This window comes from Brassica oleracea, chromosome C4 (assembly GCF_000695525.1).
Source record: "Brassica oleracea var. oleracea cultivar TO1000 chromosome C4, BOL, whole genome shotgun sequence".
Taxonomy (NCBI): Eukaryota; Viridiplantae; Streptophyta; class Magnoliopsida; order Brassicales; family Brassicaceae; genus Brassica; species Brassica oleracea.
The window spans coordinates 3,179,727-3,192,929 of record NC_027751.1 but is presented as its reverse complement, the minus strand read 5'-3'; the positions used below and the strand labels follow the sequence as shown (position 1 = coordinate 3,192,929).

At 32.3% G+C, this 13,203-nt stretch overlaps 1 protein-coding gene and 1 long non-coding RNA gene across 2 annotated transcripts; both read right to left on the bottom strand.

Annotated features, from left to right (window-relative positions):
• Window positions 1-4,607: 4,607 nt before the first annotated feature.
• Window positions 4,608-4,988, bottom strand: LOC106337181. Its single transcript, XR_001268964.1, has 3 exons — window positions 4,903-4,988; window positions 4,725-4,811; window positions 4,608-4,646 (listed from the first exon to the last, which is right to left on the bottom strand). It is a non-coding gene; the product is annotated as an uncharacterized LOC106337181 (long non-coding RNA).
• A 1,248-nt stretch (window positions 4,989-6,236) lies between these two features.
• LOC106337180 lies at window positions 6,237-12,166 on the bottom strand. The gene is made up of 8 exons (XM_013776241.1): window positions 12,085-12,166; window positions 8,200-8,321; window positions 8,029-8,115; window positions 7,733-7,954; window positions 7,486-7,647; window positions 7,337-7,390; window positions 6,833-6,982; window positions 6,237-6,680 (listed from the first exon to the last, which is right to left on the bottom strand). The coding sequence occupies exons 1-8, from the start codon at window positions 12,119-12,121 to the stop codon at window positions 6,633-6,635; spliced, it is 882 nt and encodes a 293-aa protein (XP_013631695.1). The 5' UTR covers window positions 12,122-12,166; the 3' UTR covers window positions 6,237-6,632.
• Window positions 12,167-13,203: the final 1,037 nt, after the last annotated feature.

The following is a 13,203-nucleotide window of genomic DNA, read 5'->3' as shown; positions in this document are numbered from 1 at the left end:
GTCCTGGTTTATGGTATACACTACGGTGTACATCACGGTGTATATTTCGATGTACATTACGGTGTATATTCTGATGTACACTAAAGTGTATACCCATGTCTGTACACCAAATTGTACACTGAGATGTACACTCTGTTATACACTACGGTGTACACCAGAGTGTACAACAGAGTGTATACCAGAATATACACCATAATATATATATATATATATATATTCAGCCATCAACTTAAAATAAGAAAATATGTTGCATTAATTTAGTCGTGGAGTTGAAACCCTTCAAACTATGTGGAAGACTAATGTCAAAGTAATTCGATTCAGGAAACAATAATAAGTTGTTGGTTCTAAAACCATTAAAATAGTTTTGACTGCTGTTAAAGTAAAGTATTTTAAAAAAAATTAGAACTTGTTTTTGTAATAAAAATTCACTTGATGACCACATTAAGTTTTTTATAGCTATAAACAGGCTGATAAAAATTTTAAGGTCAAATCGATCATGCTCATCATAAATTCAAAATAGATTTCGGTCCACAATTACAATTACAAATGCTCCGCCCAACATATAAGATTATATAAAAAAACATAACTGCATGCATATTAAAAAAATTCAAACACATATATATATATTTAATTTGTCAGTACTATATATTTTTTAATTTTTATTATATAAGTTCACCATGCGTAAAACACATGTCTTATCCTAGTTAGTATTACTTGCAGAGTTTTTTAAGATTGATTTTTTCTTTTCGATCTTGAATCTTGAATTTGAAACCAAACACTTCAATAAACATGATTAGATTATTGGAAAAATTGTTTTTTAGGCCAAGAAAATGATAACTATGTCCTATAATGCTAACCTTATATACTTTATGTTCTATTAGGCTAAATATTTTCAAAATAGCATTACTTCCATTAATTTCAATTAAAATTTTGAAATTACAATTATTAAAACAATTGTTAAATATAATATAATTTTAACTAAAATAGTTTAAAAAATATATTAAAAATCCCAAAAAACCTAAATATATCTAAATCATTATAGGTGAATTGCACCCCATGCACTAAACTTATAAAATCTATTATTATAACTGAAATTTGTAATTACAATTAATAAATCATTATAATGTATTTATATATATTTAATATTATAATAAAATATATTATTCATATATGAAAACAAAATATTTCTAAATATTTTCTTCCCATATTTTTAATAAATCAAAATTTTAGTTTTAATTTGAAATTCGTAGCTATAATTAATAAGTCATTATAATGTATTTAGATATATTTAATATTATAATAAAATAAATTATTATAATTAAAATAACTAATAACATAATACAGAAAAAATCATTATAATGTATTCAGATATATTTAAATATCTTATAAAATATATTGTTATTATTGAAATTTGTAATTACAATTAATAAATCATTATAATGTATTTAGATATATTAAATATTATAATAAAATATACTATTCATATATAAATATATTAGTATAATTAAAATAACTAATAACATAAAACAGAAAAAACATTATAATGTATTTAGATATATTTAAATTTCTTATAAAATATATGGTTGTGATTGAAATTCGTAATTATAATTAATAAATGATTATAATGTATTTAGATGTATTTAGGTGTATTTAATATTATAATAAAATATATTATTCATATATGGAAACATAATATTTCAAATATTTTTTTCCCGTATTTTTTGGAATTGATTATTTTTATCCTTAGAATACAATAAATCTGTAGAACTCGATTTCTACAGGTTTTAGATTTATAGTAATGTGTAGATTTTGATTTCTACAAGTTTTAGATTTATAGTAACATGTAGATTTTGATTTCTATAGATTTTGAAGTAATAAGTTAAGCGCATAATGTGTATTCTAAATATTTTTAGAATATCATTATTTACGTAGATCATGTATTCTAATCATAGTAGATTCTAAGAAAAAAATAGATTTCATTTTCTACGTCTTACAATATGTCAATTCTACTTTCTGTAAAACATAATCTGAAATTATGATTTAAACATTTTTAGAATTGAAATAAAATACCACAAAGCTGATATATGTATTTCATTAGTAGTTACTGTTTTTCTAATTTTTTTTTGTTTGTACAACTATTTATTTAACTTATTTTCGAAAATATTAAAGGGCATTAGAGGCAAAAATAATACAAAATAGAAATTAGTCTAATGGAACATAGTTACCATTTTTTGGATAAAGAATTTTCCCTAGATTATTATACCAAAAGGAAGGAAGAAAAACACTGACATCAAAAGTTTCATAGAATTATACAGGTCCACGAGAATGTACATACATTCAGACAATTCAATGTAGATTATTTGAACTTTGTTGCCCTCTAAATATATAAGATAATTTGGTGGCTAAAGCATGAGCTTTACCTCAAGGTCGGCCGTGCTTGTATCTACTCCAAATAGACAAAGACATAACCAAACATTAAAAAGAAACAAGAAAAGAGATTCAAATTTCGTTCGTCACCTAACCAGAGTTCCGTTTCAGCTTCGGACCTACCGGTCTTTCCTCTCCAAAAACCTCATTAGGCAATCCATTAATCACGCTTCTGAACACATTCTTCAGACTCTCTCCAACAACAATCTTCTCCACACCTCTAATCTCACCTTCACGACCATAATCAATCTTTGGTCCCCAATGTCTCATATAGTTCAACCACACCGGCCCCTCCACTTCTTTCAAATACGCAGCTGAAAAATTGAAATTATATAATTTATAATTAATAAAACATGAAAATGATATTCTCTACGCACATTTCTCTCTCTCTCTCTCTTTGTTTTGGAAAAAAAAATGAACAAGGGTTCCTTGACCTTGGCTCGTGAAGGGCCCATTGAGCGGATAAAACATCCAGACGGCTATACTCTTGTTGTGTGTTAAGAATGAGTCATTATCAACAAGGGTTCCTTACTAATATGACGAGAGAAATAAATCATTCTTTACAAATGCACTATAACATAGAAATAATATGGTTTTCTAATAATGAGTCATTATCAACAAGGGTTCCTTATATATATTATCTTAAACAAAAGTTTCAAAGCATCCACGATGGTTAGAGTAGATATTCTCAAGAATATCTACACATATGTAATACTAATATTATAACAACTTAATTATTTTTTTTTCAAAAAAAAAACAACTTAATTATTTGATTAAACTTTAAATGAAATAAAAACTAATTTAATTATAACATAACATGGAATGAGTTTTTTACGAATTTTGTTGTTGAGTGCTTCAGAAAAAACTAGGTGTTTTCCTGCACCATGTACAGTAACAAATAAATATAAATTATATTTAAAAATAAAATTTTACTAATATTGTAAATTTTTTATCAATATTTTAATATAAATTTAATTTAATTAATTATAAAAATTAAGATAAAATTAATTTTGTTTATTTTAAATTATATTTAAGAATATGCATGTATATATTTAAAATTATAATCTTAGATATATTTTTCTATCTCTTATTTTAATTAAATATATTTTTCATTCGAGGAGTTCTCCTTCTGCTTTGCGTTATGTCGATTCAATCCCAACCGGTTTGGCTTGTTAGACTGGTTGGAGTTTCTAGTTAGTATTAGTTGATGTTGTCAAAAAAATAAATAAAAATAAATAAATTTATAAAAAAGTTGCATAATTATCAAAAATTAAAATTAAAAAATATTTATAAAATTAGTAGATATATAAAAAACTAATGATTTTACGATTATATTTTTATAATTTTCTAAAAAAAATTGTATACATTTTTGAAAAAAATTAGTAATAAAATTGTATAATTTAAAAATATATAGTTAAATGATATTTCAAAACTTGTAATGCCATATTTGAATATATATATATATATATATATATATATATATATATATATTTAATGATGATTTATGAGTTATTATCATATTCTATAAAAAAATATAAATCGACGTTAAATGTAATATATGAATTATTACCATATTTTTAAAAGTTTACCAAAAATATAAATTAACATTAAATGTAATTGTCCATGTCATATTAAGCTATAAGTCATGTCATCAATTTTAGTAGCCATGTCATATTATTTTTGTAAAAATGATTATAGAAAATACATGTAGGAAAATCTCTACTCAAATAATGTATGGGAGATACCATCTTACTTTTTTACTTTCTCTTTTTTCTCCTTTTCTATTATTTTTGTTATTTTTTAATAGACTTCCATTAAAAGTAACTGCTCTTATAGACAAATTAAAAGCAATTTACTATAAACTGAGATCTTCGAGCATGATTAACCCACAACCCCACTTAGGATCTCCTAATGATTATTTTAGTAATTAAATGTAATTAAGAACCTTAGTTAAGAAACACTTTGATTTTGTGTTCCAATGGAAGTATCTTATTTAGGGGTTCTTAATTTTTTTTTTTTTTTTTGATAAAATGTAAATTATATTATGAAAACAAAGTTTGAATACATTAGTTATAGAACATGAGCTTCTTTGGCCAAAAAAAAAAGAAAAAACCAGAGAGAAGCAAATAGGAGGAAACAAAAAACTAAGTCACACCTGAAGTAGTGGATATATGTTCTTAACAAATGTAATAAATCCACTTGGTCTGAACGCCATCTCCCTGTTAAAGAACGTTGTTGCGTTAGAAGGGTTGTATATATATACACACACAAGGGAGTATTAAGTGGGAGTGGTTTACTTTAGGAGGGTGTTTAGAACAATAACACCAAAGAGATTAACAGCGCCTAGGCCAATGACCATTGCTCTCTCCGTCGAACTAGTTTTACTGTGAAGAAAAAATAAGATTCCATTATCACCAAGTCAACCACAAAAAGAACAATAAACACATTTTCATAAGTGTGAAGAATGATGAGAACCTGAATTGCCATATCTTCTCCTTGAAGAACTTGTCCATATCTGCAACAAAGTCCAACCATTTTCCCACGTATTCTTTTCTTCTACTAGACCCAGAAGCTGTGCGTTGCAGCGACGGAAAGCAACAACATCAGTGTTACACGAACGTGAGTCCCTCAGCCAGTCCCTAGAATTTACCAGACAAACTACAACCTTAAAGAAAACAAGAACCAACAAAGCTACAACCTTAAAGAAGAATATGCTTGAACTTTCTCAAGAGGATATCCAGAGGAGTGGAAAACAATCAAGCAATCACAAATATGCCAACTGAAACAGAAGATTCCCAGGTGAAGTAAATACAAGTGGAAAGCAATCATCATACACACATATCTTTCTACTGGATCATCCAGTATAACCTTGTCCCCCAAAATGTATGATCTAGTCAAAAAAAAAAAAAGTGTTTCATGAGATCGCATATCACAAGTAAAAGGGAGAATACACCATAGAATCCACAAAGACAAAAAGAAACATAATCTGGAATCACAAAATTAGGGTTGTCTATAATCAAATTGTTCGCCAGACGTTAGCCCTGTTTGTTTCGAGATCGCTGCGACTGGCGTCAGCGGCTGAAAATTAGTCATGATTATCTTCTTTACTGGTTGCCCGAGTGTAAAACAGAAGACGCAGCGGCAAAGTATTGGAAGGAATTCGGTGGTTCTGGTGTCGCTAAAATAAACAGCGGCCATGTTTATATGTTCGCGTTCATCCCAGCGACAAGAAACACAAAATTTCCTTCAACTCATCTATTATTTTTCCTTTTAAATTCTGTTTTCGTTCCTTTAATTTTGATCGCGTCAGCGAGACGCAGCGATCTCAAAACGAACAGAGCTGTTGTAGTCTATCCATGACGCAGACTCCAATCGTTATCTTCCTATCAACAACAACTGCTCCTTTCACTCGATGTTGTTCCACTACAATGTTTCTCTCTCTCTCTCTCTTGAGTTCCACAAACCACGATGAACAAATCGTTCGGTTATATCGAAGGAAAGGTACAAACAGAGACAGAATCGCTTCAGTGTCGTACAATCCCTACTGACTAAGAAAGGATCGATCGATCGAGAGATCATTGGGAGAGACACAGAGAGAAAGAGAAGAGAAAGAGACATCGATTTTTTTTTCATCGTCTAAGAGCGAAACGTTTCCCTTAAGACACGGTTCTTGCTTCCCTTAATTAAGAAACGTCCCTCGTGATAATTACAACTTTTTTTTTTTTTTTAAATCACGATAAAGCTAAGACACCTGTATAATGCTGCCCTTATCAAACATAATATTATTATTATTAACAGACGCGCGAAATTCGAAAAGCTTTTACACACATTATTCAAGGACACACATAATATTAACTTGGACGACGTGGTTTCATAATCGCACGCTCTTATTCAAATACACACATGTAGTTACCAGTACTCGAATCATCTCTGAGCACACTGCAGATCCAAATCAACGGCAATTGGCATTCTGGCCACCAGGACCACCATAGTAGAAGTTAACCCCCCAGGAAGTTCCACTAGCTCCTTGCTTAATGTTGTAACAGTTAACCTTGGTAGCAATGGTGGAAACTTGTGGTTCTACCGGCCTATTGTATTGATCAGTTGTCGTAATATTCCTGAAAAAGCTTGCTTTCTTATAACCTTGCTCTGCAAACTCCCCACTTCCCATTTTGGTGTTCGTGTGTCTCCCACCGATGTTGTCGTTAACCAACAGCTTCATTGTCGATCTGTAGCCACCAGTTTCCTCGGTCCTAGATATAATCGATGATCCATTTTGGGTTGAGATGCAGATATAATATAACATATATATATATATATAGGAGACAATTCAATTATATATATATATCCCATTGCTAGTTAATAAAACAAGGGAAAAATGATATATGTTGTTCTTAATTAGTACCTTCCATATAGTTACGATGACCTCAATTTGAGTACCGTTGTATTGTGAGACGGGTTTGAAGGCTCCACCTACAATTAAATTTTTGCTCACTTGAACGAAACCTGGGCAGTCGGTGTTGTAGCATCCTCTACTCGTTGGGTATCCATTGGGCTTTTTTTTAAAAAAAAAAAGAGTTCCATTATGATTATCGTCTTTAACATATGGGAGAATCCAAGCGTATAAAAAACTCAGGGACGTTTTTATATCATTCTTACACCTTTTTTAAAACAAAATACTCTAGTTTAAATTTAACAAACAGTATAAATTTAAATCCTAAATATTATTTTGTAAACTATTCATTAAAGGGACAAGTTATCATAAAAGTTTTCATAAGGTTCTAATAAATTCTTTTTGGGGGAAAAATCTATTTAAAAAAATTTACTCTCTAAATAATTTATAAGCTCCCCATTGAAATTTTTCTAAGCTAGTGAGCCGTTAAATTTTTGTAAAAAGATAGGAACTTACCGTCCAGAAAACAAATAATCTTAGTTGTTTATCACCGTACTTTTGTTTATAAACCTATAGATAAAGGCAAACAAAGGTAGTGCTAATTAAGATGTTTTTGCATGCATATGAACAAAGATGTAGTTAATTAGGATGGAGAAGTACGATACCTGGAAACCAGCTTCAATTGAGTTAAGATTAGAGCCAGATCCAGACACGAGCCAAGTCTGAGCCAAGCTAAACTCTGTGTCATATTGAACGTATGGTTCCCAGACATTCAATACAAATCTTGTACCGAAAAACGTTCCTGGCGCAGCCCTCATGACCGCGTACTAAAACAGCTCCAAGAAAATGGGAAAAATGTAAAGTAAGCCACAAAAGAAGCTAGAAGGGACAATATATAAAAGGTGTACGTACCTCATGAATTGCATTTGCACCATATAAAAGGATGCCTTGAGTCGTCTTTTTCCCAAAATTCTCAATGGATTTTGATCGTAAGATATCTTCTTTCATTATTCTTCTTATCGCAACTGTATTTTCTGGGCATCTTCCATTCTTGTTCCACGCCTGAGTAGCCTTTCTCTTATTCATGGTGTACGTAGCCGTAGACGTACTTTCCGGTGTAAAGCTCGGTCTCATCTACGTGCATGCGCGAAAACTTGAGATTTCAACATCATGCACCAAAAAAATATATTTTAAAATGAAAGTTAAACCTGGATGGTGTGGTTTTTAAGCAGAGGATGATCAAAAGCTAGTTGACTATGTATTGGAACACAATCTATTATATCTCCATCTTCGCTCTATAACAGATATTATAAAGTGAAACATTCAATCTCAGTAAATAGTCAAAACATTGAGTTTATTTATGAATATGGATTTTGTACCTTAATGGATATAAGAGCAGGCTTGTTGAGCCGCTTCAAAAGTCTTTCTACTTCGATTTCCTGGTCATTAGCCAACTCTTGTCCATAGACACCAGGAGAGATTATCACACATACTATCATCAGTGCTAGTGCTAGTGCTAGTAGGCCTGGGCAAAAAAACCGGAACCGAAAGAACCGAACCGAACCGAACCGAAAAACAGCGTATCCGAACCGAATGGATATAGCTAATTACCCGCATGGATCTTGTATATATATAGTTCGGGTATCGGTTCGGTTCGGGTATTACCCGAGAACCGAACGGATACCCGAACTATATATACACAAGATTCATTCATCCATATATGTTAATAATCTGTGCAGTTTCCCATAAACTTAGATATAGCTATTGTCGTATTGATGCCACAATATTTACTTTCCTTTATTCTTGAAAAACGAAAGGTCTCTCAACCTAATCCCTTAAATTTCGATTTTGGATCTTAAACTGGAAATCTGGCAAGTTTAAATCAAAATCTTCTTCTCGTTCCCAATCTCTCAACTTGTCTTCCTCCTCGTTCTCCACCGTCTGTGTCGTCGAGAATCTCAGAGGTACAGTCCCTGAATTCATCTATTATTACTTCATAGATTCTGGATTCTTACTCAAATATTTTGATCATTTTCTGTTGACTTAATTTGTTTGATAGATGATGACTAGAGTTAAGCGTGTTCACTTATTCTTATAAATATCCAGAGCTTAACTTCTTAAGTTTATGCTTTAAGTTTATGTTTTGTCTTTTAGCTAGTTTGTTTCTCTTCCTCGTATAAGAACTTTTTTTTGACAAAATCCTCGTATAAGAACTTAAAACTTCATGCTTTATAAATTATGATTATGTTTCTGTCTCTTAGGCTAGTTTGTTTCTTCTCGTATAAAAACTAATTTTTTATGTTTCTTCTCCTATAAGAACTTACTTTTATTCTCCACTGTCTTTCATTCTTCATATGTAGATGGATTCTTCTTCCTTTCCACATGGAGCAGAAGATAATCGTGATGGTGTTGATGAAAACGTGGATGAACGTGAAGAAGATGAACTTGATGCTCCTGCTTCAGGTTCCAGAAACAAAAGAAAAGGCAAGCAGAGAACTAACGTAGCAAAACGATGCAAGGCACAGACGACTTTGGTGAGATCAAAAGTGTGGGAACACTACACAAGAACAGTGGAGAATAATGACAAATGCAAATGTCATTATTGTGGAAGAATAATGAGTTGTGCTACTACCTCTGGAACATCTAATCTGCTAAAACATCTTGAAACATGTAAGCAGCACATCGCATGGAAACAAAGCAGAGCTCCAACCGAAGATCAAACCCAAGGTGTTCTCGATGTAGAAGGTGGTGAGTTAAAGGTTGCTAAGATATCCATAGACGTTTTTAAGGAAGCGTGTAATGAGATGCTGGTACTGGGAGAGCTACCTCTTGCTTTCATCGAGGGTTTAGCGTTTAAACATTTCTGCGACCGGCTCAAAATTTACACCCCTCACTCTAGGCGAACAGCTACACGAGAGATAGTTGAAATGTTTGTGGAAAAGAAAGCAAGAATGAGGAAATTGCTTAATGCTAATAAGCAGAGGGTCTCTCTCACGACTGACATATGGAAGGCTCCAACAACATCATCTAGCTACATGGTCATCACTGCTCACTTCATTGATACAAGCTGGGAGTTGCGAAAGCTGATCATAGGATTTAAGAATGTTGCTGATCACAAAGGGGAGACAATTTCAAAGGTTCTTATCGATTGTTTAGCGGAGTGGGGGATAGATAAGGTTTTCACAATCACAGTTGACAACGCAACAGCCAATACTTCTGCACTAGAAAGGTTTAAGGAAGGATTTGCAGCAGTAGGAAATGAAGCTCTGGTTTTAAATGGTGACTTCTTGCATGTGCGTTGCTGTGCGCACATCATCAATCTGGTCGTCAAGGATGGTTTGCGTGAGGTGGTCAACAGTATTGCTGGGGTAAGAAATGCGATTCAGTATGTAAGATCGTCGACACCAAGGCTGGACTCATTTCATCATCGTGTTGAGTCAGGAAAGATGACTAGAGGAAGTCTACCTTTGGATTGTTTAACAAGGTGGAACTCAACATATATGATGCTATCTCGAGCTCTTAAGTTCAGAAAAGCATTCGACAGAATGGAAGCTGAAGACAAGCTCTATAATGATTACTTTCAAGAAAAAACTGATGGAAGGAAAAGGATTGGCCCTCCACTTAAAGCTGATTGGGATGCAATAGACAGGTTAGAGCAGTTTCTAGAAATCTTTTACGATTCAACACTAGTCGTCTCTGCATCTAAGTCAGTGAGCTCTCCTAAATGTTATAATGAGATCGTTACGATAGAAAGGAACTTGATAAAATTTAGTAACGGTCCTGATGAGGAAATGAGGAAAAAAGCAACTGCTATGAGGGGAAAGTTTGATAAATATTGGGAAGGATTGGAAGAGATCAATAGACTTTTGATCATAGCTAGTGTGTTTGATCCTAGAAGAAAAATGAAGTTTGCAGTGCTGTGTTTTGAGAAGCTTTATGGTAAAGAAACAGTACAGTCCAAGGCACTTTATGATTCGGTTATGAATGTCCTCAACCGGTTGTTTGATGAGTATAACAGCCGAATGACGAATGCAAATACTGTTGAGACAACATCTCAGCCAGCCGATACTGAGACAACGTCTCAGTCACAAAGTCAAGGAAATGAAGCGATGGATGTAGATGATGATGAAGTTCGAGTACGAGGTTATGAAAGAATGGATTCATTGTATGCTGAGATGGTGAATGAAGATGGATTTCATGATACAAGTACTGAGTTGGAGCTGTATCTGAAGGAAAAGGTAGTCAATCTCAAGGGTTCTATGAAGGGAACAGATTATGATATCTTGTCGTTTTGGAAGATCAATGCTCCTAAGTTTCCTGTATTATCAGAGATAGCAAGGGACGTTCTTGCATTGCAAGTGTCCTCTGTCGCATCTGAGTCTGCATTTAGCACTAGTGGTCGTATTCTCGACCCACAACGAAGCTGCCTGACTCATTATATGATTGAGGTTCTCATGTGCACAGAGCAGTGGTTGAAGTGTGAGTTTCAGCTGAATGAGAAAGGAGTGGTCACCAGTCACCAAATGGTCAAGTACGTTCAGCAGCAAGATGATCTTGAGAGAGGTATTTAGTAATCTAAACTGTTAGTTTTTGTCGTTATTTTGTTTGGTGTTATTAGTAATCTGAATTATTTTTTTTTTGTTCAGAGTTTGGAAGCACAAGTTTCTTTGAAGATTGATCGTTGATGTCTCATGGTGCATGAAGAAATGGTATCAACGCTTGTTTCAGTTTGTTGTTTTCTGGTTTGAACTTTGAAGTTTCATAGGTTGACATTTGACAATCTCGGTTTGTTTCTTTTCAATGTTTGACGATGTTTAAACAATTAAATTTATGTTATGGCTATGGTTTTTGAAGGTTTATTTCAGTTTGTTGCCTTCACTTCGTTTTTTATGCTTAAAGGCTACAAGTATATATTGATTTTATGAAGCTTAATGTTGTATTTCAGTTACCAGATGGCAATAGATATACAAGTTTTCGGATACTTTCAGGTTGTTTCGGTTCGTTTTGGATAGTTTGGGTAATATTACCCGAACTATCCGAACTATCCGAATCCGAACCGGAACCAAATGAGAACCGAATATTTTTCGGGTATTTTCCGGTTCCTAGTTTTACTATCCGAACCGAACCGAACTCGAAACTATCCGAACCGATCCGAACCGAAAAAATGTCAAGTACTCAATGGATCCTCTGACCCCTATCCAAACTACCCGAAACCCGAAATAACCGAACCGAACCGAACCGATACCCGAAATGCCCAGGCCTAAGTGCTACCGTGAAACCCGCCATTCCCATTATGGTCATATGTGATCCTTCGTACTATATTCTTTAGTAATTTTTAAAAATTTCTATCAACCACAAGAGGAATTTATAGGAGTACATTGCTCATATATTCTATAATTTAGGAAATAAGGAAAAAAACAAATTAGTTGTTATAAATTGACTCAGGACTTCAACATCACCAAAACTATTACGTTTCACGTGCGAATATTGTCATAGACAGACTCATAATGCATCCATATATACATGTGTATGTATAGATTTGTATTTGTATGTACAGCTTTTTTGCTTGTTAGTAATTTTAAGTGTTTTTTTTAAGGATAATTTTAAGTTGTTTTATTATTCACAAGCTACCAAGTACAACCAGTGAAGATATTTGTTTTTGTACCTTGTGTATATATGGACCAGAAAAAAATTTAAACAAGGGAAATTGAGATGAACAAAGAATATAAAATCATCTCAAAGAGTGTAAAACGTGTCTCACGAAATATATCTTCTCTAACTTGCTAATTAACAAAAAAAAAAAAAAAACATAATCCAAGTATATTATATGATTGGTTGAGCTGTATATATGTGTATAAAGTTTTACTATATGATTTAGACTATAATTTTAATTATTGTAGTTGTATGTTATTTTGTTATAAAAATACTATAATTTGAAAAACAGTTCAATAGTTGCTTTATAAAAAGAAGAAAAAAACATGAAAAAACTGTAAAATATATAGCTTTTATCTAGAATTTATTAAATTATTAAACACTGATTAGAAAAGAAATGTTGGAAGTAATGTAAAATATTTATACAATCCAACCAATCATACACTCAATCTTCATCACCTAACCAATTCCTCTTCAGCTTTGGACTTGTTGGTCCTTCCTCTCCAAAAATCTCATTAGGCTATCCATTAATCACACCCTAAAAGATCTGGAAATTTGCTCTCTTATTTTTGTTAATCTTTACAAAGTGATCTATGAACTAGTTATACAAAATCCTAAAACTAATATGGGATATTTACAATATGAGTCCATAACTATTGCATAATAATTTATATATCTCTAATACTCCTCTCAAGTTGGAGCATGGAGATCTCAAATGCCCAACTTGGACA